General features: G+C 47.5%; 1 protein-coding gene across 1 annotated transcript in view; it reads left to right on the top strand.

Annotated features, from left to right (window-relative positions):
- The window catches only part of LOC144169797 (phosrestin-2-like), a 239,963-nt gene extending 221,948 nt beyond the window's left edge, over positions 1 to 18,015 (top strand). The window contains exons 7-11 of the mRNA XM_077699156.1: positions 3,743 to 3,827; positions 4,666 to 4,738; positions 5,385 to 5,531; positions 9,786 to 9,881; positions 12,488 to 18,015. Of these exons, the coding sequence (XP_077555282.1) occupies positions 3,743 to 3,827; positions 4,666 to 4,738; positions 5,385 to 5,531; positions 9,786 to 9,881; positions 12,488 to 12,833 (747 nt within the window). The 3' untranslated portion in view covers positions 12,834 to 18,015. The remainder of the gene's footprint in view (positions 1 to 3,742; positions 3,828 to 4,665; positions 4,739 to 5,384; positions 5,532 to 9,785; positions 9,882 to 12,487) is intronic.
- Positions 18,016 to 22,556: the final 4,541 nt, after the last annotated feature.

Genomic DNA, 22,556 nt, shown 5'->3' with positions numbered 1-22,556 from the left:
CCGGTCATTGACTTCCCGCTGTGATATCTTTTTTATTTCGGGAATTCTTCGTTCCCGAACTCGCGTTTGCAACGCCCACTCGACGCCTAGTCATCCCTCATTTGCACATCAAAGCGTCGCCTAACCAGACCCGTTGGCGTCATTAACCTTCCTTTATCTTCGCAAAAGCCTGATAAAAACGTGGCTGTTCGTTCGCGCTATTCGGACGCCCTCTTGCGAAAGGGAGGCTGATAGTTTGTTGCCGCGAGACAGCTCCTAGTGACTGATCAGCAGTGAAAGCGTGGTAATTAGCGGCGTCTTTGCGATGAAGTCTGCTTCAGAGGTGAAGGGCATCTGTAGGACCCATGCCACTGCACTTGCTCGGAAAGCAGGAAAAGTGACTTGCCCATCTCACACGGCGCAAAGCTGACATGTTAGCAAGCAATCCTAGAATAGTTTAGCAATACGCCAAAATTCTGTGGTGAAAACAATAACAATAAAACGCTAGGAGTACTGGGGGAAACGGATTTATTTCCCGAAAAAAAAAAGGCCGTGATTTTTGCCTGCGTGCGCTTCGTTAGCATTGGGCCGACACTTTTCGTAGCACGCAAGGACGTTGAAAGCGCCCTCGGTCCCATCGTGAGCCCCAGCGAAGCGCCCGAGCAAGTCAGAAGTGCCCATCACCTGGCCTGGAGCGTGCACAGGAGATTCAGCAGTTTCTGGGTCGTCATCATCCTCTGGCACCTCTTAAACTAACTGTACGATTTCTTCATCGTTCAAAAGTTCCGTCGTACCGGCGTGTGCGCCTGCGTTGGCGCTCAGGTAGTCGTGGAAGCTCAAATCTGCTTGCACCTCGTTAAGCCTACGAAGCTGTTCCAGTAACTGGGCGGAATTTCTTCTTCTTTTCCGTGTCTGTTTCTTTAAATTTTTCGCTAAATGGAGAATGGCACCGAATTTATTTGGTTAGTTCAGGTTTATAAAAGCATTGAGCCGTATAGGCACCTGCGGGACAATCCGAATTTGCTCAAAAACGTGAAAAACAGCGCGAATTAAGCGGACACAGAGAAGAAGACAGCGTCCCGTTAATTCGCGCAGTTTTCCCTGTTTTTAACATGCACCAACCAGCCCACTTGCTTCCCGTTATGAGACGAATTTGTTCGCTATATCGGGAAATTCGCAAGATTGGGTTTTGTTAGATCGAGTTTTGACTGTAACGTTTGTGGCCTTCCCACATTTCTCCCCGTAGACGAGTAATAAAAATTGTTTGTACATCCATTGATGGACCTTTAAGAATGTGCGAACATCTCGTCCGTCACCCTCACGAACTTTGCTGAGCACGAGGTCGCGGGTTCGATTCCCGGCCGCGGCGGCCGCTTTTCTGATGGAGGCGGAAATCAAAAACGCCCGTGTGTACGAGATTTCGGCGCACGTTAAAGATCCCCAGGTGGTCAAAATTAATCCGGAGCCCGCCACTACGGCGCGCCTCATCGCCTGCGTTGCGTCGGCGCGTTAAACCCTACAATCAATCAATCAACCCTCACGAACTTGAGGTTACGCTCAATGCACTCATCTTGCCCGACTTCAGAAGACCCCAACGCGACGTTTCTCTCCCATCGATCGTACACCGTGCGAACCCTGCTTAGTCCACTAACCACCTAAATGTCACGTTTTGTCGCTTTCACAGCGGCATGGGCTTCCCGCCGTTCCTTTTGTTGCCTACCAATATCTGCCTTTAGTCACCGTCAATGCCATTACTCCCCCTTTGCCGCCCGCACTGGCTGCAGACCCGGCTTTGAACGCGTACGAGCGGTCGCGAGAGTCGCGAGACCCGTCGAGGCAGCGGTAGTTGGCGCTCCGAGCTTCTACTTGTCCCCATGGCAACGTTGCCAGCGTTTCGAGGGCTATTCGCGCGTCATGTTCACATGTTCGTTCTCTGCTCCTTTACCAATCCCTACGGCCACAAAGTGACGCGGAAATGAACACAGCGCCGGAGAACATTTTCCCGTTTGCTCACGCAATAATAAAAAGAAAATGGCGGCGATTTGAGGGAACTGTGCAGTAGACACCTAAAGAACAAGACCAGCGAACGCCTACTGTTCAATTTTGGCTTTCACACTGGTCATGCATTTTCATAAGCTTGAAAGCTACATCAAATGCTGAGTGATGCAGGTTGTAGCAGGTTGCCTTGCTGCTACCGTCCGTGAGCACACGCCGAAACAAGGGTACGCTGGAACCATGGGTTCTACGAAACATTTCACTCACTGCTCACGACAGCTCAGGCATTGTGACTGAAGACCAGTGCCACAGGCGTTCCTCTAAGACCTGGGGGTCCTTGCAGGGGCGGTAATCTCGTGTTTTGTCCATTTTGTGTCCGTTTCAACACAGTGTCCGTTTTAAGCAAGCTTTGATTGGCTAAAAGCGAACAACCAGTTGGGACGCCATGCAAGCGCGGCCGAGCTACTGCGTTGAGCCGCGGCTTCTCGGAGCAGACGCTTTGGAGCAGACAATTTTTCGTCGCCTTGTAGTTGGTTCGCTGGAGGAACAATAAACTCATAAAAGATAGTTTAAAACAGGTTTAGTCGTTAAAAATGTGTTTACAAGAACAGTTTCGCAAACGTCAACCCAAAGCCCGCCTACAACTGGAAGTACGTCACAATAACACGGACAAACACGAGAATACCGCCCCAGAAGAATCGCAAGCGGCGGGGCCCGTCCGTGGCTCTTGTTCAGCACAAGTGGTAGCCACTCCGCTCCTTATCAGGTGTGCCTGAAAAAATCCCTGAGAACCGGCACGAACTAGTAAGCAAAGCTCTGTACTGCGCCGTTGAGTGGCTTGGCAGTACCAGCTAAGATCAGAGGTACGCGGCGCAGCGAATTATTATACGTAATGCGTGAAAACACATGCACGCGACAGATGCACGCGAACGTGCATGATGCGGACGATGGAAACTTGTAGGGCTGGTCACTACAAGGTTCAGATATTGTGTGCGTTCGTATACGTGTGAAGGCTACGGGAGGACTGAAATGAAACTTCGCCCCGTCACCCCACTGCCCCATGGGTTGTTGGAGGTTCCAACGCATAGCTTCTGGTGTTTTGGTGTATCACCGGTGGGTAGTCCCACGTCGATGGGGCCTGCTTGGCCCTACACCGGAGCTTATGGGACGGCGACCAGAGTACTCAGGTGGCTTATTTCGTGGGACTACCCTGAAAAAAGAAACTAGTTCTTATGACTAAGAATTAAGCCTCCAATAGCAACGTCCTTCCCATCCAAGCAGCAGCATAACCTTTTGTGTCCATAGCTTTTAGAGGGTGCCATACCAGCTCCAACAGCTGTCAAACACACGCCGTCGCAGCGCATGCCGGTTTTGAACGTGCTCAACGCACGCATAAACCATAACTGCAGGAAATACGTCATCCCTGAGACAGCACAAGCCTTGTTTCAAATGCGCTCACTTTCGAGTTACAGTGGCTCACCATTGTCGATTGAACACTACTTCTGTTTCGAAATCCTTGAAGCGTGACCTCGTTATTTTTTTTTTTTTAACTGAATATTAGGACAAATAATACCAAAAGTACGATTGTGCAACCGCACGATCGAAACTGCGTATTTTCTTTTCTTGAAAACAAACACTAAGACGAAATTATTGCGAAAGCCCAACGAGAAAAACCATGTGATGATGCGGGCATGCGCGAGCGTATGCTTCCTCTTCTACGCACTCCTCAAATTTAATTCTGTTGGTTTTTTTTATAATTATTTTTCAGTTGTACCTGCACGGCGAAGAGATCGTGGTCAAAGTGAATGTCCAGAACCTCTCCCAAAAGACGGTCAAGCACATCAAAGTTTCAAGTGAGTGAGTGTGCTAATGTATGCGCCTTAGTTATATACGGCCCGCCGCGGTAGCTAAGTGGTTAAGGGGTTAGGCTGCTGAGCCGAAGGACGCGGGTTCGATTCCCGGCCGCGGCGGCCGCTTTTCTGAAAGCGAAAAGCGAAAAGCGAAAACGCCCGTGTGTTCCAGATTTTGGGGCATGTTAAAGATCCCCGGGTGGGCAGAACTATTCCGGAGGCCTCCACTACGGCGCACCTCATCGCCTGTGTAGCACCGGAGCGCTAAACCTCAAAATCAATCTTAGTTACATACGAAGTAGCTACAAGAGCTCTAGCACGTACTTTATCTGAACCTCCTGCATAGATCTCCTGGGTTATCGGTTAAGCGGTTCCGCGGAACACTTTGGACAGCGTGTTCGAAAACTTCAAAAAACCCAAACAGCATTATTTTAGTTTAATTCAGGCAATTGCTGCTGGAAAATGTCCATGGACAACGGATGGCAAGACCCGCGGTCACCGGATGCAGTGCAGCAAATTATATCTCGCGTATACTGAAACCTATAATGTGAAGGGGCACTTCTATCTCTACAGCTTCTGCTAAAATCCCACTCTTTTTAGTTAATTCATGTGTATCGGTGTTTTTTCTCGCCCCTGTTCTTTTTTTTTTTTTGTCGTTGTTGTGGTTGGTTGCTTTTGTCAGCGCGTTTGTTCCTAACGAAACGAAAAAACACAGCTCTAAGGCACGCCGGAAATTGTTGCTTGAAAGAAAGCGCCGGTTTTCCGACGTTGTGCCATCGTCTTGAAAACACAAGAGGCGCAACACCGATGTCATTGTAAAACCGCGTGTCCTTTTGCGCAGTTCTCCAAGTCGTGGACATCTGCATGTTTTCCACGGGCAGGTGGAAGGTTTGCATTGCCACGGCTAACGGCAGGTAAGGAAACGTCAACGCTATTTCTGTATTTTCATTCGGCACAGCGTTGAGAACAACAAATCGTTAATCTTGAGGATGTCGTATTGTATGTCGTGCACGTACAATGACAAGGCCATCGATACAAACTTTTCGGTTTCCCTCAGTATTGGTGGCGCAAAGCAAAACCATATTGATAATTGGTAATACCACCTTAGCGGGAACAATAACAATTCAAATTCCCAAGAATTTAGAAGTGTAGTTCTTATTTGTCGATTGTTCGATTCCGAGGAGTCTATCTAGATGACTTGCTCTAGCGAATTACTTCTACGTTCTACAAATCTAACGGCTCCTGCTAAGGCTAAAAAAGATGGCAAGAGTAAAACCATAGGATACTACGCTACAATGTTCGCACGGCAGAATATATCTGTGCACGTAAAATAGTGCAGCACTTGGAGTGCCCGATTTCACTTGTCTGCGTGAGGTAAACAGCAGTTTTAAGCTGGCTGTCGCACTTTGGCGTCTTTAGTGCTTACGTTACTAAACACGTATCGGGCAAGTGAACTGCCGAAATTACCACGCATAAATGCACTTGTAATTGGGCTTCGCCGTTGTATTTCTTCATTATTCCGCTAATACTGCTGCGCTCTCGTCCGAATTTCGTCCGCAGTAAGGACGACTGTCCCGTGCTTCCGGGTTCGACGGTGGAGCGTCGGGTGTCGGTGGTGCCCTCTCTGGAGGAAAACCGGCAGAAGTACGGCGTGTTCGTCGAGAGCTACAGGGGCGACGATGTGCACTGCCTCGCGTCTTCTACGATGTGAGCACTGCTCCTTTGCTCAGCTACGTATGGGAACTGATGCATCATCTAGGCTTAGTGCGATACTGCTGCATCCAATTCTTAGAGAGATTAATTACCTTCAGTTTCTCTCCACTCACGTTCACCCTACGTATATCACGGAGCTCCCTGCTCCAGACACTATAGAAGCACGAACAGCGCACTAAACTGGTCCCTCGACATCTGATTGGCACCGGCAGGTGGCGCGATGGTGCGTGGAGGTCGGCGCCTGGCATATCTCGTAGGCTGTTGGTGCCGACAATGCATGCTAGATCAAATCTCTCACGTTATATAAAGAAAACTTAAAAACCTCACTTGGCCAGCACGTGGCACTCGCGATTCCTAATGTTGCTGCCACCACTCGGTTCATCTATTCGCTCTTCCCAAACGACACGACAGTGCCCTAGCCTGGCTTCTCCCTCGCAATGCGGAAATTTGGGGAATTTAGTGATTCATACTGAACCAAAGCGCAAACAACCGAGACGAAGATGAAAGAAAGACGGGCGAACAGAGCGCTGACGTACCACTGATTCATTTCCTCCAGAAACGCACATATACAGGCGGCACTGAGGACGGAAATTTAAAAAAAAAAAACAAGCAAATCGCGATAGCCTCGATTATTTCACGAGCGAGCGTGTCCGAACATCTGCCGCACATAGGGAACACGGCGACAATCAAACTGAGTTTCGCAAGTTTATTCGCCGCAGTGGATTGCAACATGCCCATCTCCTGTCTTACATTATCACCGTGTTCCGTCAAACGGTCATTAAGACTTGTCCCTTAGTCGCTCGATATATCTAATGCCCCGCAAGTTAAGGAGGGGTCGTACACCACGCCTTCGTTGATTGCATCGAAGACGTGCTGTACGACGTGCAGTTAACCTTGCGGTAAGCGGAATATCTGGCAAACTGGGAGACGTCTTAATGACCGTTTGAGGGAACACGGCGATATTGATTGTTCTCACAACGAAAAAACTGCCGATAAGGGGTAGTGGTGAGGCTTCCCTTTCATGTCTTGTTTATGCCCCCTTTTTTTTTTTGTATTCTCATCTTTGGTGCTGCTCAGTGTTGTACAGAACGGCTTTACAAGGAACGGCGTTCCTGGAACTAGTTCCTATTTGGAGGAACGGAGGAACGCCACCGTTCCATTAAGGGTCGGTGGAACTGTAACGGTAACTCGTTACGTTTTTGAAAGAACGGCAGGAACGGCGTTCCTGCCGTTACATCGCTAGGATTTGGCTGTTTTTGATGCCAAGGCTCGAGTACAAAATCCACAAGTCGCTACTTCGTTTCTCTTCCTATAAGCTGGTCAGTTTGCCCGCCCTTCAGCCGTAAGTGCTTCCTCGAAGGTCAAAGGCGGAAGAATAACCACACAGCAGGCCGCAGCTTGTGCTTGCTTTCATGCTGGTTGAACTTACGCGGAATTCGACAGGTGAACAGCGTAGCCGCGAGAATGCTTTTCACCTTTCATCGTTTGCCTGGGGAGGCCAGGACGCGCGTCTGGCCGAGCCGCGAGAATGCTTTTCACCTTTCATCGTTTGCCTGGGGAGGCCAGGACGCGCGTCTGGCCGATAGAATTAGTCCCTGGCGGGGAAAGATTGTCTAATACGGGATCCTTGGATTTCGGTGTAGGACATTTAGGTGCAGGACGTTTCGGTGCGGACATTTCTATGCACGGACATTTTGGTGCACCACGTCTTGGCCCAGACATTTTGAGTCACGGGAGGTCCCAGGCATTATTGGAACTTTTTAGCTTTAATATTGTAATTTTGTGACTTGATATGATTTTACGTTTGAGACTTGTGCTTGCACCGCCGTGTGTGGAAACGGACGCTAAACCCTGACAGAGCATTGCCACGTAAAACCTAATTTCCGTAGTAGATGGTAAAAATTAACATTGTTAATTCTCATCCGTTCAACCTTTTTTTTTTAACATTCATGTGAACAACTCTACTACTGTAAGTGTTACCAAAGCGCTTTGCTTTCACTTCACCCAACGGTGCGCGACGCTGCTGCTTTTAGTCCATCCTACCCCCCCCCCCCCCCCTCCCCCAGCAAAACATCTGCGAAAAAAACAGAAAAACGAGGTAGATTAAGAGCGTTTGCATTCCATGTTAATTATTTTCTCAATCAATCTCGTATTCGTTGCATTCGGTGTCGGTTCCACTTAAAACTAACCAACCTACGGTCGCACACTTACGGTGGCGTCACTTAGGGGAGGGGAAGGCTGAGCCCGCCGGCTATACCAGCCCCCTTGGTAGAGAGAGAGGGGTGTCACTTGTGGTTCACCATTGCGTCAACTGGACTTCGAAAACTTGCAGACGACTGTTGCCGCTCTCTTCACACTAGCCTATTCAGTTTTTTTGCTCCTTATAATGGGAGAAAGCAATGTATGCCTGGGGTGTCCATGATATGCGCGACTTGAAGAGTTAATTCCCAATGGGGAGACTGAAGGCGAAGGAAGAGCGATTCCTGGAGTGGGGCGCCATCGGTATGACCGCGACGCGCGGAAAGGCGTAGCCAGCAAACGACAGTGGCCATTGTGTTCCCAGCGGCTTTTTCGGTGGCTTTTCGTTGCACACTATAGAGGTTTCGTGAGCTCCTGGTGAATGTAAAGCCTTTTCCTGTATCACTGCGGTGAGGCTTCGGAGACCGTGAACTCCGCCACGCCTGTAGAATTTTCAGGGTAAACCGAAAATAATATGACTGAAAAAGAAATCTGGTCGAGATTCGAGCGTGCAGGCGGGGGGGGGGAGGGGGGGGGGGGCTAGGACAAAGAATTAAAATGTGGTGAATGTAGGTATGTAAACAGAAAACGAAGGTTGGTTTTCCCGAACAGGATGGGTGCAATTTGTATGCAGAACCCGTAAGCGCTTAATCAACATTTAGGACATTAGAAGATGCGGCTGTTTTGAAAAAGGCCCGTTCTTCCTCCACGAAAATATCCTAGACCAGTGTTCGCAAATTCATTTTAGCAAGGCAGCCCAGCCTACGTGCTACCCTTCATAAGGTTTTCTACATTCTGGGGGGCTAGCTAATGTTTGTTACGTTTTGGATATTGAGAGTGTGCATGTAATTTATGTAATTTGATGTTGTGTAATTAAAAAATTACAAAAAAGTCGTCGCACTATCGTAAACACCGGTTAAATAATTGTCTTAGCTAAAAAAGAGCGAATATAAATTAACAACCTGTCGTAAATAAAAAAAAACATGTGCTAAAGAATTTAATCGGCTGCATAACAACTGTCCCCAGGAATGGGTATTAAACAAAAATATATAAATGTAGAATTTCTAGAAAAAATCAAAAACTCACTTCACTGCTTCAGATTGTTGTCCATAACCCACGTTAACCTGAAATAACAATATAACAGCTGTCGCAAACAGGCAAGCACCGGATAATTTGGTCGCCGAAAAGTTTGCGCGCCGAAATGTCCGTACACCGAAATGTCCATGCACCGAAACGCCCGTACACCGATATGCCCGTACACCGAAATTTCCGCCCCGAAACATCCTGCACCGAAATGTCCTAGAGCCGTCTGGAGTTTGTCCGGTGCTGCCTGAAAAAATTCGCCTAGGAGACTTTCTTTTGATTATTTTTATCTCCAGATAATCTGGTGCCGGCGGTGTTAATATTCGTATAATATACGTATTTCGGTGCGAGTTTTACATTTCTCACTTAATTTCGCCCCAGTATTGTCCGACGCTATATTTTAATTTAAAAACCTAATTGTAACGTTAATGTAACGACACGTTTCAATTTTCGAAGAGGAACTGGAACGCGTTCCTTTCGCAATTAAGGAACTTGTAACGGACACTCGTTTCAAAATTGGGAAGGAACGAGGAACGAGCTTTTGTTCCTATTTTATAGGAACGTGTACAACACTGGTGCTGCTTATATATGTGCGCTTCTGAAGAAAATAAGTTGTAAGCCAGCGGTTTGTTCGTTCTTGTTTCTTTCGCCCTAGTCTCGGTTGCTTCTGCCGCGGTTCAAGTTGTGCCGCCTCATTTGAGCACGTCTCGGGAAACGCAACAAATACTCTAGGCACTTGTTTCGTTTCCGAGGCGCGAAGGCCTCGCCTGCAACGTTTTCCCGCTTCACGAAGCCCACGCACGCGAACGCATCACAAGCTCCCCATCAATCTCGTGCGTGGATTACATCGCGTGCCAGCAGAGATGCGAGGCGAGCGGCGGTTACATTTTCTTCTCTAACTGATGGTTCGCCCTCCTTTCTTCGCAGCATCTCGGAGCAGGCCAGGAAGAACCTCTTCGGCATCGTCGTTTCGTACGAGGCCAAAGTGAAGGTGTACCTCGGGACGCTCAGCTCGCTCTCCGGGTGAGTGAAGTTCAAATTCAAATTCAAATTCAAATTTCAATTCAAATTTATGCATAAACTGGCTAGAGTGTACAGAAGAAGGTCCCAATGTTCCAAGCCGCCTGCCGGACCTCCTAAGCTAGTTTTTCGCAGCTAACAAGTAGCGAGTGCACTAAAGAACCAGTACGTGCATTATAGGCGTTATGAAAAATCATTGAACAAAAGGACGCAATAGACAATACAATATAGCGTGGGACATGTAAAAAAATGTGATTCTTTTTACGACAGAAAAAAATTATAAAAAAAGAAAATGTCACACAAGTAATACATTCATATTTCTGGAAGTTGTTGGTTAGCTGCTAAGAACGTTTTTAATTCCCTTTTGAATGGCTGATAGGAACTAGCTTCTTCTATTTCCAGTTGGGGATCGTTAGATCTGGAAAGAAATAGCAAAGAAAAGTAAGATAAATTTGCCATAGTTATTTTTTACTTTGGGCAACAACCATTCCCGAACCGCGCGAACAACTTGGATCTGTTTACTTGTTCTTTGTTTTTCCTCAAGTCGTCGGCCCCGTTCTCGCTGTCGCGCTGTTCCATTCCGCACCAGACACAGCAGAGAAATACGTGCAATTGGCAAAGCACTGCGACTAATTAATGGTTGCGGCGTCACCCCTGCCATCGTTACGACATTCAACAGTGCGTGGCTAATTAAGCCACAGGGACTTTAACAGCCAAGACCGCCTCTCGGTCGTCTGATGAGGTTCAGGCATGCGAGGCGTTAAAAGAAAAGAAAATTAGATGCGGAAGTTTGTACGCGCGAGTGAACAGGCAGGGCCTAACGAAGGTGTAAAAACAAAGATTTCATTCTTTGGACGAGACAAGGCCCACTTATATCTACGGGAGCACTCATCAGGTGGCGGTAAGGGAAAAGATCACGAGAAGCCTTGGCTGGCTTCAGTGAATTAAAGAAAAGGAATGGTTGCAGCGTTGCAACTGCTGGATCATAACGTTTACAATACCGGCTACCAGTTAGCCGATGGAAGTGCTTCAAGTGTCAGGTTAAGTTAGTAAGAGAATTATCTGACAGCTCTAACTTGCTCAGGCGTCTTTATTAACTACCATGTTGAAATGCCGGATCGATTGCAGTACTAGTACTTGTGGTAGTTGAGAAGTGTGGCGACGACGATGATGATGATGGTAATTGGAAAGAGAATTGCACGGCTTTTATAAATAATGTTTCAGCTCTAGCATTTATAGCCCTGAAAAGAAAAGTAAGATAAATGAACAATTGGCGGATTGAGAACGAATTTTTATGTGTTAAGGCAGGCAGGCACTAAAAAATGCGCCTGTGATTTACTTCTTCGTGGCATCCGATTGGAGAACGAAGAATGACTTACAGGGGCCATGAAGACAAAATACAAGTTTGTTTTATTCGAGAGATTTCATGTTCTATAGTGCCCCCAGCGCTTGTCCGGAAGCAAACAATGCGTTATTCACTGCGAAATTAATCAATTTAAGCTAAAATTTTGATTCTCGCGCCAAAACGTGTGTTTGAACGATGTTTGCAATGACATCATAAGAACAGATCTTTGCTAAACTTGGTGTGGAGCGGAGACTTTCTTACTGTTAGCCAACGTAGATGGCGCCACCACACCGCGGCAAGCCGTTTTCTACCTTTGGTTTGTTTCGTCAGTAGTATTAACTCTATGGTTTGTTTGTGACCGTATTTAAACCTGGCTTATTTTGTCATAGAAAAAATAATCGTTCCGTGGAACATGGGGCTCGCTCGACAAATATGGTCACGTAAGACACCTTCGCTTGCGTCAATCGGACAGTGTCGTCTGAGACAACCCCAAAGCCCCGCAGTGCTGTGCATCTAAACGAAGCATAGTGCGCGCAGTGCCAACAGCAGTACGCATCGGTACTTCTTTGTTTACGTGTGCTTTCGTAACTACCACTGTTTGTCCCACCATTCTTACTGATATAAAAAGAATGGGCCTTAAGTTTAAGCGCAAATAGCTCGTTCGGCAAGCTCATAAGTTCTGCCTAATTTGCGTTTACTTTTTCCGGCTTCCGCCAATCGCAGAGCTGGCTGATATGACATCGTAGCTTCTGTTGTGGGAAATGAGCTAGTGGGTCACATGGCCATTCCCTTTTTTCCTAAATATACAGCTTATTTCAGAGAAATTTACGTTAAAAGGGGTGTAAGCATGATTCTAACGAGGCAATCTTTTGAATGAACCAAACTTGCATTTGGTCTTCATGGCCCATTTAAGTAAAGTATTTATTGTGCCCCAGAGTGATGTTTTATAAGCCTCTGTGGGAATCAAAACCGTCCACCTAACAATCCTTCAAACATCACGCGGGTACATAATGTGCCATGCGCACCAGTTTTCAATCAGGACAGCTGCCCCAGAAGTCCGTAAAGGGCAGAATCTGTAAAGGGCACAAAGGGCACAAGGGCACAGTCCGTAAAGGGCACAACCAGGCCACTTGTCTTTTTTGTGATGTTATAACGTAAACCGCCGATAATAGAATCAGTTTCATAAGCCACCGAGAGGCGTTAGCTCTGTGTCATTGCAAAAGAAGCAAGTTATGAATGCTTTATGTGTTATCAATTGTCGCAGGCGGGGCGAGATGGCGTGCTTCGTGCCGTTCCTTCTGATGCATCCGCGGCCGGCCGAGTCACCAGTGGATCCGTACCCTCCCGACGAGGCGGCGACGACGTCGTCCAGCGCCGCCGCCAAGCTCGTGTCCGCGACCGACCTCGAGAAGGTCATCGCCGAGTCGTCGGCACACACCACCGCGGCGGCCGCCATCCTGCAAGGTCCGCTGGAGTGTAGCCCCGGCGGGTCCGTGGACGTCCTGGGCGGTGACAGCCCGCCGGAGAGCTTCTCTCCGAGCAGCGGCAGCTCGCCGTACGAGCCCGACCTCGTCCGCAGAATCGCCGCGGTCAGCGCGAACAGCGAATGAGACGAGCTGGCCACCACCTACGCGACCAGGCCAATCAGCGCAGCCGCCCTCCTTGAAGAGCGGCTGCCACGCGTCCGCAGTGACTTGTCCAGAAGTGCATTTTCTGTGAGACCCCCCGGTCGTGCGTTGCACGAAAGCTGGTCCCACTTGTCACCTTTTTGTTACGTGTCGACTTCGAGACACGCTTTTCTTTTTCCTTCGAGCGACATCTAATGATTCTGCTGGTCTTGCCACTTCGGTTTAAGCAAAGCGCTGGCTGAGTTCACAACGCGAAAGCCGCGACGACTGGGTTGCATTTGCATCGGTCATTGTTGACTGCACTCGGCATGCCGTCATTGATTGTCACGCACTTACGGGTGTATCGTGTTCGGGCTGACGTTCCCAGAAGAAAACAAACAAAAGAAAGAAACCGAACCACATTCGACATTCCTGAAGAATCAAACAAACACTTCTTGCTTGCCAAAAGAAAATAGCTTCTCGCCTAGCCAATCCATTGTTCGCCAGAGGCAGCAGCCTCAGATCAGGTATACCTTGCTTGCGGCGCAGGCATGATTCCGGAAGCCTGCTTGACGCAATGCTTCCGGTTTTACTGCAGCCCCAAAATCTTCACCGCTCTGGTGGCGCGGAGGGAATCTTGTGTCTGTACACCAAGCAGGCGCCGAAATATTGAGCTCGCTAACAGTATGGAAGTATGACAAGGAGCTCGCATGCATCGTTCACCGCTAAACGACGGCTTAGTTTTTCCTCTAAGCGCTGCTTGGTCGAACCTGCCGTTGTTTATGCGCTGTTGCTGAACATTTGAAACCTCGCTCGTGAAATGATACGTGCTTACTGTGCTTCGAGTCCAGCCACGCCCCTGTTCTGCGTGAAAAGTGAGAAAACATTTTACCGGCAAGTGCTCGCCCTCGCCGGTTCGTTGTTCATTGTTGGAGCCTTGCCAACGGTGCTTGTACTTTAGACCTTATGTGCTACTGTGTTGTGTTATTCGCTGTTGTTCGGTTCAATGGACTGTTACACAGTCGATGTCACTAATGAGCGACTACACCGTGATGTCAGAAGAAGCTTCGAGCAACCTCTGAGTAACCCACGTGCGCAAGTCCCAAGAGTTTTTGGTTGACACGGGCGCACGGAACAATGGATTCGGGCCGATCCAGTTCGGGGACGCTCGCTGTGAATACTTTTGTATCTTCGTGTATCGTACTGGTGCCATGATTTGTTATCTGTATCAGACTAACTCGAGCTTATGGGGACCATACAGTCGTAGAGTAGGACACAAACACAAAGAGGAGAATTCGTTGCCTAGTGCCAAAACGGAAGACGACTGCTACGATGTGTGCTTGCTTGTCGATCACAGCTGTGGCAATATTGAACTAGGGGCACATCTTGAACAAAGTTGTAACTTGGGAGTGTCAAAGAACGTGAGCAGGCAGCGATGTACGCGTAGCTATAGATCGGGGAGCTTATTTTAGTGTCCCAATATCGTGCAGACACACTTCGCGATCAAAAGAATGCTCTTACCTGTAACAGTGTATGTGACGTTTTTGGCTTTCACTACTCTGTATGTTCGACGCGCCGACGAGGCGCGCATTGACTCGGCAGACTTGCACCTGAAGCACGCGCACGCACCCAGTCCATTCTGGGCTTTTTTTCTTTCATTGGCCTCTTCACAGGCTTCGACTTGCCTTGTTTCCTATTCGCCGCGAGCCTTACGAAGTTTGGGTAAAGTACTACCGTCGAAGAGAAGCGCATCCGTGTACTCGCCCGGGTGTGGAGTTCTCAGTCCCCAGCTAAGAACATATATCAAAGCACGCAACGCCTGTCCCTGCAGCCGCATATATAGAGCTGCCGCCTTTCATCATGTTACGTCCCTGCCGTGTATTCAGGCTTATACGCTTTCGGCTCGCGTTGTTGCACGCTTCCTCTTGATTGCTCTATATACCGTCGCGTTTCCAGATGAATGTGCGCTGCAGCCAGTGTCTGCATAAGCTAGCACGTTATCGCTTTCCGTGGCGTCTCTGCTACCTCCTTCCCTCGCGTATACATAACACCGGCGACACAGAATTTCCCGTTGGAGTGTTGCTTCCAGAAAAGTTCTCTATTTTGACGTACGCGCACATGGCCGACCGACCGACGCCGCAGCTATTTAGCGTCGTTGGCCGTCGGCAAAGAGTGCAAAGCTGATTTTTGCAAGTGCCTGCATGCTGCTGCTAAGGGGTGCTACACACGCATACGAGGTGCGAGGGAAAAAAAAGCGAAACACGACGGGATGTACTGCATTACTGTACGAACGCGTGTATGTAAGTCACGCAGTAGACTAGGCCCTCCCCCTTCATCTGGTGTCGTGGCGACTGCAGGCCTCGCATGTACATACATTTGTTAAGCGCCGCGCGACTCTTTCGAGGCCGCGCCGTTCTCTATATTTGATACTAAACAGAGCACCGCGACCTCGTTGAGCCGAGGTAACATGTGAGGAACAAAAACGAGAACAACACGAGGAGAACTCGCTTCGGGGGCGAAAACTTTTGCTTTCCCTTCGAGCCTAGCTTTCGCCCGTCTAATGAGAAAAGTTTCTGCACGCGTGCCACCCGTAGGACGCCATCAACAGGAACAAAGGGATTAGGGTAGGAGGGCGGGAGCTTGGGGGAAGAACAACGTTAATGTTTCTTGTCATCGTGAGCCCTGCGAGGTGGCCGCCCCCCGCTGCCTGCCGATGCGAGCAAACCCTCCTCCTCATCAATCATTTCGCTCGTGGCGCCAACAACCGCAGAATCGGAAAGCCCGCGTCCCCTTCATTCTCTGAGTGGATGTGGGGCGTTCGGCAGGCATGGCCTAGTGCCGTCGGGAAGCAGCTTAATACTGAGGAGTTCGATGAGTGCGCGTGTGCAGAAGGATGTGGCATAAATGATCTCCGAGCAGAGGTCTCCTATTTACGTTTAGAATACCTGCCCGATCTTCTGAACCGGCCGTTAAGTGAAGCTTTGCCGCCTTCCCAGATGTGTACGAACAAGGGTTTCGAAACTCCAACTTCACCACTTTTGGCAACACTGGCTGCGACCAAAATATTGGTTGCGCTTTTATTTTTAAATAAAAAAGAGTAATGTGAACCGAAGGCCGGCTTCTGTTTAAAAAACAAACACCGAAAACATTACGAGAGTACATCAACGAAAGTAGAAAATGCGATGCTGGGGCTCAAAGTTGCAATTTCTTAGAAGTATGAAATTGAAGCACCCAGCTGCTGATGACGCTTGCAGTGAAGCTGCCTGTGAAACTGCCTGCGAAGCTTTCAGTGAAGCTGACAGTGAAGCTGTCAATAAAGCTACCGGTGATCCTGTCAGTGAATCTGCCAATAAGGGCTACCAGTGAAGCTGTCAGCAAACGTATTCCTGAACTTTCCAGCGAATCTACCAGTGAATCTATCACTGAAGCTACCAGTGAAACGGCGAGTAAACCTAAACCGACAGGCAAAGATGTCGCTGTATACAAAAGATTAGGGAGCTCTAGTGGGTACAGCTCGCCGAACGCAGCCCTGTTATTAATTGACCCCAATGCTGAACATCCTGATTTTTGAATGGCTCGTGAAGTGCGAGCTCATGCATGTGAAGTAATCTCAGAGCGGGGAAAAAAAAAACAGTGCATTCCCGAAAAAGATGACGCCACTGACGTATAAACTTGCCTCAGCTTTGGAGAACGTGTGCGTATCAAAATTACCACCGCAACAACAAAAATGGTGCTTTCTCATTTAACTGGCTATGGTGATAGGCCTCAGCGTTAATATTTCAGGCCTTCAAAAAAAAAAAAAAGGATATGCGGAACTGTGGCGCAACACGTTAGGCTGTGCACGATAATCACTTCCGCAGACGTACAAAAAGAGACAGCCACCATATTGCCGCGCCTTAGCTCCCTAAAGCCTGCTACGATCGGCGTTCTTTCGTCTTTCCCTGCAAGAAAAAAGGGAGTGCCCGCCCAAGAGGAAAACGAGTGTGATAACCAGTCCAGCGACGAACCGACAAATGTCTCTGGGGCGTATTGTATCTGTCGTCCTGTGCGAAGTTTGTTATAGTATCAACGCTATGGTTTCAAGTAGACTAATTAAACTGAAACAACGGTCAGCAACTAATTGGTACCACAGAAAAAAATGCTCCTTCTGGCCACCTTAAGTTTGTCTGTTGAGCTCCACGGGTGCATTGTTGCGTTCTGTGAGCCAAGGCACAACAAAAGGGCGTCGTTGTCCGATAAGAGCACATGAAATCAGGGCGTTTCAGTACAGACGCGACCAGGCGTACATACATGTGGGCATGACAAGCGGTGGGTTACCGATAGTGGGCAGCAGACAATGACAATGAAGGTACTACTATTTTGACGCTTTATCGTTGAAGCGCACATGGATTGCGTTGCATATATCTTGGGTCCGCAGCTTTCATTCTAATGTACAGAGATATAGATGTATAGTCGTGCAATGTACACAAGCTTGAAAGGGATGCTGATGGTTGAGTGTTGCTTGTCTTGTCGAAATTAAACGCGCCTACAGACCTTGCTTGTGTTGTTCTGCACAATGCGAATGCGTCGCTCGACAGCTGTACAGCTGGTACTTTTGTACATGGTGCCTACAGAGCGATGAGGCCACTCGTGCCGCTCCGTTTCTCCGTGGCGCTTCTCTTTCTCGCAACACAGGGTCTGTTGTAGCACAGTAACTATATCTTGTCTCGAGGGTATTTCTCTTTTTAAAGATTACTGCTTTTCTCTGAGCTCTGGAGAACAATGTTCTGACGCTGTGTGTTTCGAAGTAAACCATGGCCCATGGTGCACCCTGCAGGTGCAAGCTGAAGCTTCCCCTAACAAGTGGCACACAAAAAGAAAGTGAACAAAAATCAGCGAGTGGGGACCAAACATTTCAGTCGCCGCTCCCATTCAGTGCAGTCACTAGCTGTGAAAATTTAAACCAATGAAATTATTAGGTAGGCTTTATTTTCACAATTGTCAGTCAGAGGTGTTAGACTCGGTTGGTTCCAGTTGTTGGCATTCGTCCTAAAAATAATCAAACATCGCACGACAGATTCTACGAATAAACAGTGTTCAGAAGTTGAAGAGTCATAATTATGGAATCGATGATAGGAAACTGAAATACATGATTTGTCAGAGATCACGATGTGAAATAAAGTGATTTGTCTTTGTTTGCAATTTACTTGTGCTATTTTTGATCGTGGTGGTGCATGAGTGAAGTTCGCAGGACACTACCTCTGTAAATAAATCGTTGGAGAAAAACTGCGCTAAAAGATGACAAGGCGCTAAAAAAAGATGGCACAAGCGTGTACGGAACTGAAAAGAGATGCAGGGCGGGCAAAAGCGGCGCAGACTAACAGGCACAAGACAAGCGACAATGGCACTGCTATGGTTTTCTATCTTCATTGCCTTTTCGAATGGCTTTTTTTTTTCCTTTATTCGGGAATAAAAGCCGAGTTATCCAAACAGCATGCCGTTCTGTTAGAATACAAGACAACGGGGTCTCAACGTGTGACTACGACCATCTCCGCTGAGTACCACGGTACCCATGGCTGCATAAAGGCAGGGTCATATATATATATATATATATATATATATATATATATATATATATATATATATATATATATATATATATATATATATATATATATATATATATATATATATATATATATATATATATATATATATATATATATATGTCTGTGTTTTGATGCACTATTCAGGGCCCTGCGCAATGTCCAGGTGCGTGTGGAGTAATGTTTCACATGATGAACGTTTTCTTGGGCCTGCACATGAAACGTGTGTTGGTTTACAAAGGGTCTCCAATAAGCCAACTCTGAGCAACTACTTTTCATAGATATCCCGTGGACGTTTTGGCGCGTGTAGCCATGCGTACGTGCGAGATGCCCCTACAGTTTTTTTTTTCTTTTTCAGGCGTATTTGCCTCCCACCAGCAATATCCATGCGTTCGCATATCAAGAGGAACGCTCTTTGCGTAGGTTGTCCTTCACACTCGTAAATTAAACAACGATAGCTGAAATCGGGTGAAATTTCTATTAATTACTGATTGGGGGAAGAGGGGGTGTCATAGCAAAACGCCAGAATTGAGTTGTGGACAAAAATACCGTAGCGCACATTCTCGCCAGACAAATGTCCGCGTTTTCAAACTGGCGCGCAACAGCACGGGCTTCCCGTGTTTGAGGATGATATAGGGGTGGTTCACTGCTCATGACTATAGGCAGAGCAAACCCGCTAAAGCTTGAGCAGCGAACATACAATCTTGCGTTTGCGTTAGCAGAAAAGCTGGCTTTTCTTATCCAGGGCAGATTTTTCGGCAAGGAGATTTGCAATATGCTGACCAATCCTATACTCTCTTTACGTGCGCTTGTACAAGAACAAGCGGCCCACTCGTGAAACTTATTGAGGCGCCTACATTACGACGTCAGCAACAGTGAGCTTCTTGGCGCATAGCGGCGCCTTGAATGCGTACACACTGGGAGAGACGTATACATCCTGCTTTTCTCCAAGCTCATCTAACAAAGATGGGTGACCAAATGAATTTCCGTGTTTTCGCTCGGGAGCTTCATTGCAATGTGCTATGATCGCCGTCGTCATCGACTTGAGTAATAAAAGCCGTGTATGCCGCATGTGGCGTGGCGTCTTTTGTTATGTCTTCGCGCAAATAAAACTTTCCTTTTTCGAGCAGGTCAGAATCTAATTTTCCAGCATATTGCTGGGAATTCCGTCCGGCCAAAAACTGTCGCAAAATTCGAAAGTGTTGGAGGGCACACACTCTGACCAGCATTTTCTTGGGAGAGGGCGTGGGCTATTGTTTCACAGCCGACTTCACTCCGACGCGCGGGACAGCAACAAAATGCGAATTCGCAGCTACGCCAAACGGTAAGAAAAGAAGTATACATACTACTACCGTGGCGAAGAAAACAGTGTAAATTCGCTGAGACCTGCGATTACTCCGTAAATTGCGCGTAATTGCGGTAACCACCCATTCGAGAGCTTAGCGTAAGTAGCTTAACGATGAAAAATGCGACTTCCACACTAGGCACTAAAAAGAGCGATCGAAAGAAACCGGCAAGATTCACATATATATATATATATATATATATAGGTGTGTGTGTGTGTGTACTTTTTTTATATAAACGGTGTTTAATTGCGTAGAATATTTTATTTTTATTTTTTATCTTTGGGGTTTTATATTTTCTGAACTGCATTAGACAGCCCGAGCGACGATTAGGCGCAACCCACTCAATCTCTACGGCGGTTAGTTTATCTGTTCTGCATAATGAATAATAAAGAATGGCGACGATTCGAGGAAAAAACAAGCGCAGGTGCACACATATTTTCTCTCGGAGAGTATCACATTATTGCTTCTTGCGAAAAAGCGAAAAAAAGGGCCTCATCATTTGGCAGAAATGAAAATGACGCGGGTTCGATTGCCGGCCGCGGCGGCCACATTTCTGACGGAGGCAAAAAACAAAAATACCCGTGGGTCGAGATATCGGCGCACAGTAAAGATCCCCAGGGGGTCAAAATGAATCCTGAGCTCTGCACTACGGCACGACTTCTAGCCTGTGTAGCTTGAGCGTGTTTAATCCAACGATCAATCAATCGATCATTCAGAGAGAGAGAGAGAACGCCTTTAATGAAAGCTGAAGACGTCAGCCCCACTAACGATAGGGCTTGCTACTCCAGATGGGGTGAATAGAGTGAGGTGACAGCGAAAAATAGAGAGAAAAAGAAAAGGAAAGAAAGAAAGGGGAGTAAGAGGGCAAATGCACACATATACAGAATGTACACGCTCAGAGAGTTCACAGAACCTCTTCTAGCCCTGTTTCCGCAAGAAAAGTAAGCAGTGTTTTTGTAGCCAGCACTGCTTCCTCACGATTTCGCCAGGGTCCAAGAAAGTGTGAGAGTTTCAGAGGACATCCGCGTCGTAGTCGCACAAGCGCTTTCGACGCTGTTGCCCGCTGATTGGCATATCGCGAGCAGTGGCTTAAAATGTGCCTGTTGTTGTCGGTAGTAGAGCATACTGTGCACAATGGCGACTCTACCCAGCCCAGCTTAAACAAGAAGCTTCGGGTGTATGCAACATTGAGTCGCAGCCGGTGTAACACGCCTTCAGTGCGCTTTGGCAGACCCCGTGGATACGGAAAATTGCACTGAGGGTCTATAGCATGAAGAGGCGCATAACTGCTCAGAGGATCCTGCCAAGCCGGCAGCTGGAGTTGCCATCCTAGGTCGATTGCAGCTGCTTTGCTATCGTCGTTTGAAAACGGGATTCCAACGGTGAAGTTGAGGTCGTGGGCTTCTCTGGCGACCGCATCGGAGATCTTGTTGCCCGTTATACCAGAATGCCCTGGTATCCACTGAAGGAAAATTTCATGTCCTTCGCGCACCGCACTTGAAAATATTTCGTTCATATCGCAGACAAGTTGATTGCGACAATCAGGTGGCTTATTTAGCAGTTGCAAGGCTGGGCGGGAATCGGAAAGAATTACCCACCGCCGAGCGGGTCTTTCAATGAATCAATGGAAAAATATACTATCTTTGTTGGGATGAGGAGAAATTTTCCGGTATTGGATGTTATTCGGACCCACTGGGCGCAACGTGATGGCGACTTGATGAATGTAAACCACGAATAATGGCCACGACAGCTTCATTGTTAACTCCTGTTCTATTAAAAATACTAGAGCTTCTGTATAGCAAAGTTGACTTCCCTTGACGGAGTGACGAAGCGACAAAGCAGGCGGTGCGGAACGGCCCTGCGCTCAATGAGCGACGCGGCAGGGGCGACCAGGGGCAGCCGTGCCGACTCACCGTCCACTTATAAAAAACCAAGTACAGGATTACGGCTATGGAGTGCACAAATTGTGCTCTAAAGGTTGCGCGCTTCCAAACAGTAGTCGATGCAACTGTCCATATATGCTCCGTGGCGGGCAGATGGGCCACGCAAGCGCTCAGAAACTAACCTAAGATGCGCGACGCGCACTTGTACGTTAGATATGCTAGGCCATACAATATTTCTGACATGACTTACTCAGAAGGTCAACTTCTAAAATACGAACGACGAGGCCCAGAAAGCATACAATAACATTAAAAATTAGAAAGCTGAAAGGGGCTACTGAAATAACCATTGTTTTGCTAAATGATGGAAGAGGTACCAGAAAAATGTCTTCAATTGTCCTAGGAATGATCCAAAATCCGAAAACATTCATACCTAATACCAACCCACACCGAGGGTGATATCAAATAGCTGAACAATTATAGGCCCGTCTCTCTACATACTTTTGAGCACAATTTATTTGCCAAATTGGTAGTTAAACACCAAAGTGGCACCCTGTGTGCACGAACTTAGAAAGAAGGATAATTCAGAAAAGATGGCTAGACAGTGAGTCACATTCATGCCCCTGATCCTGTAATCAAAATATTCTAGTAAAATCTTTAGTGTCGGGTTATGCCTGTGTAGTGTAGGAAAAGTAATGGAAAAATTTTAACGCAAGTCATGAGCCTCTTCTCATAGCGTTCCCACAGAGGGGAAGAGCGCTGGATTAGTGGAAAGCATAGCAGTCGCGGAAGCATCGCGAGACACATACAAAGAATCCGAATCTTTACATATACACATACAGACACGTACGGGGCAAATCTTTAGAGGAGCAGTGAAGCGTACCACATTGGGATGAGCTTTAGAGAATAGGGCAC

This window comes from Haemaphysalis longicornis, unplaced genomic scaffold (assembly GCF_048455015.1).
Source record: "Haemaphysalis longicornis isolate Haplotype H1 unplaced genomic scaffold, Haemaphysalis longicornis Haplotype H1 scaffold_2, whole genome shotgun sequence".
In the NCBI taxonomy this organism is placed as follows: Eukaryota; Metazoa; Arthropoda; class Arachnida; order Ixodida; family Ixodidae; genus Haemaphysalis; species Haemaphysalis longicornis.
The sequence above is the reverse complement of the archived record's forward strand: the minus strand, read 5'-3'. Positions and strand labels throughout refer to the sequence as shown.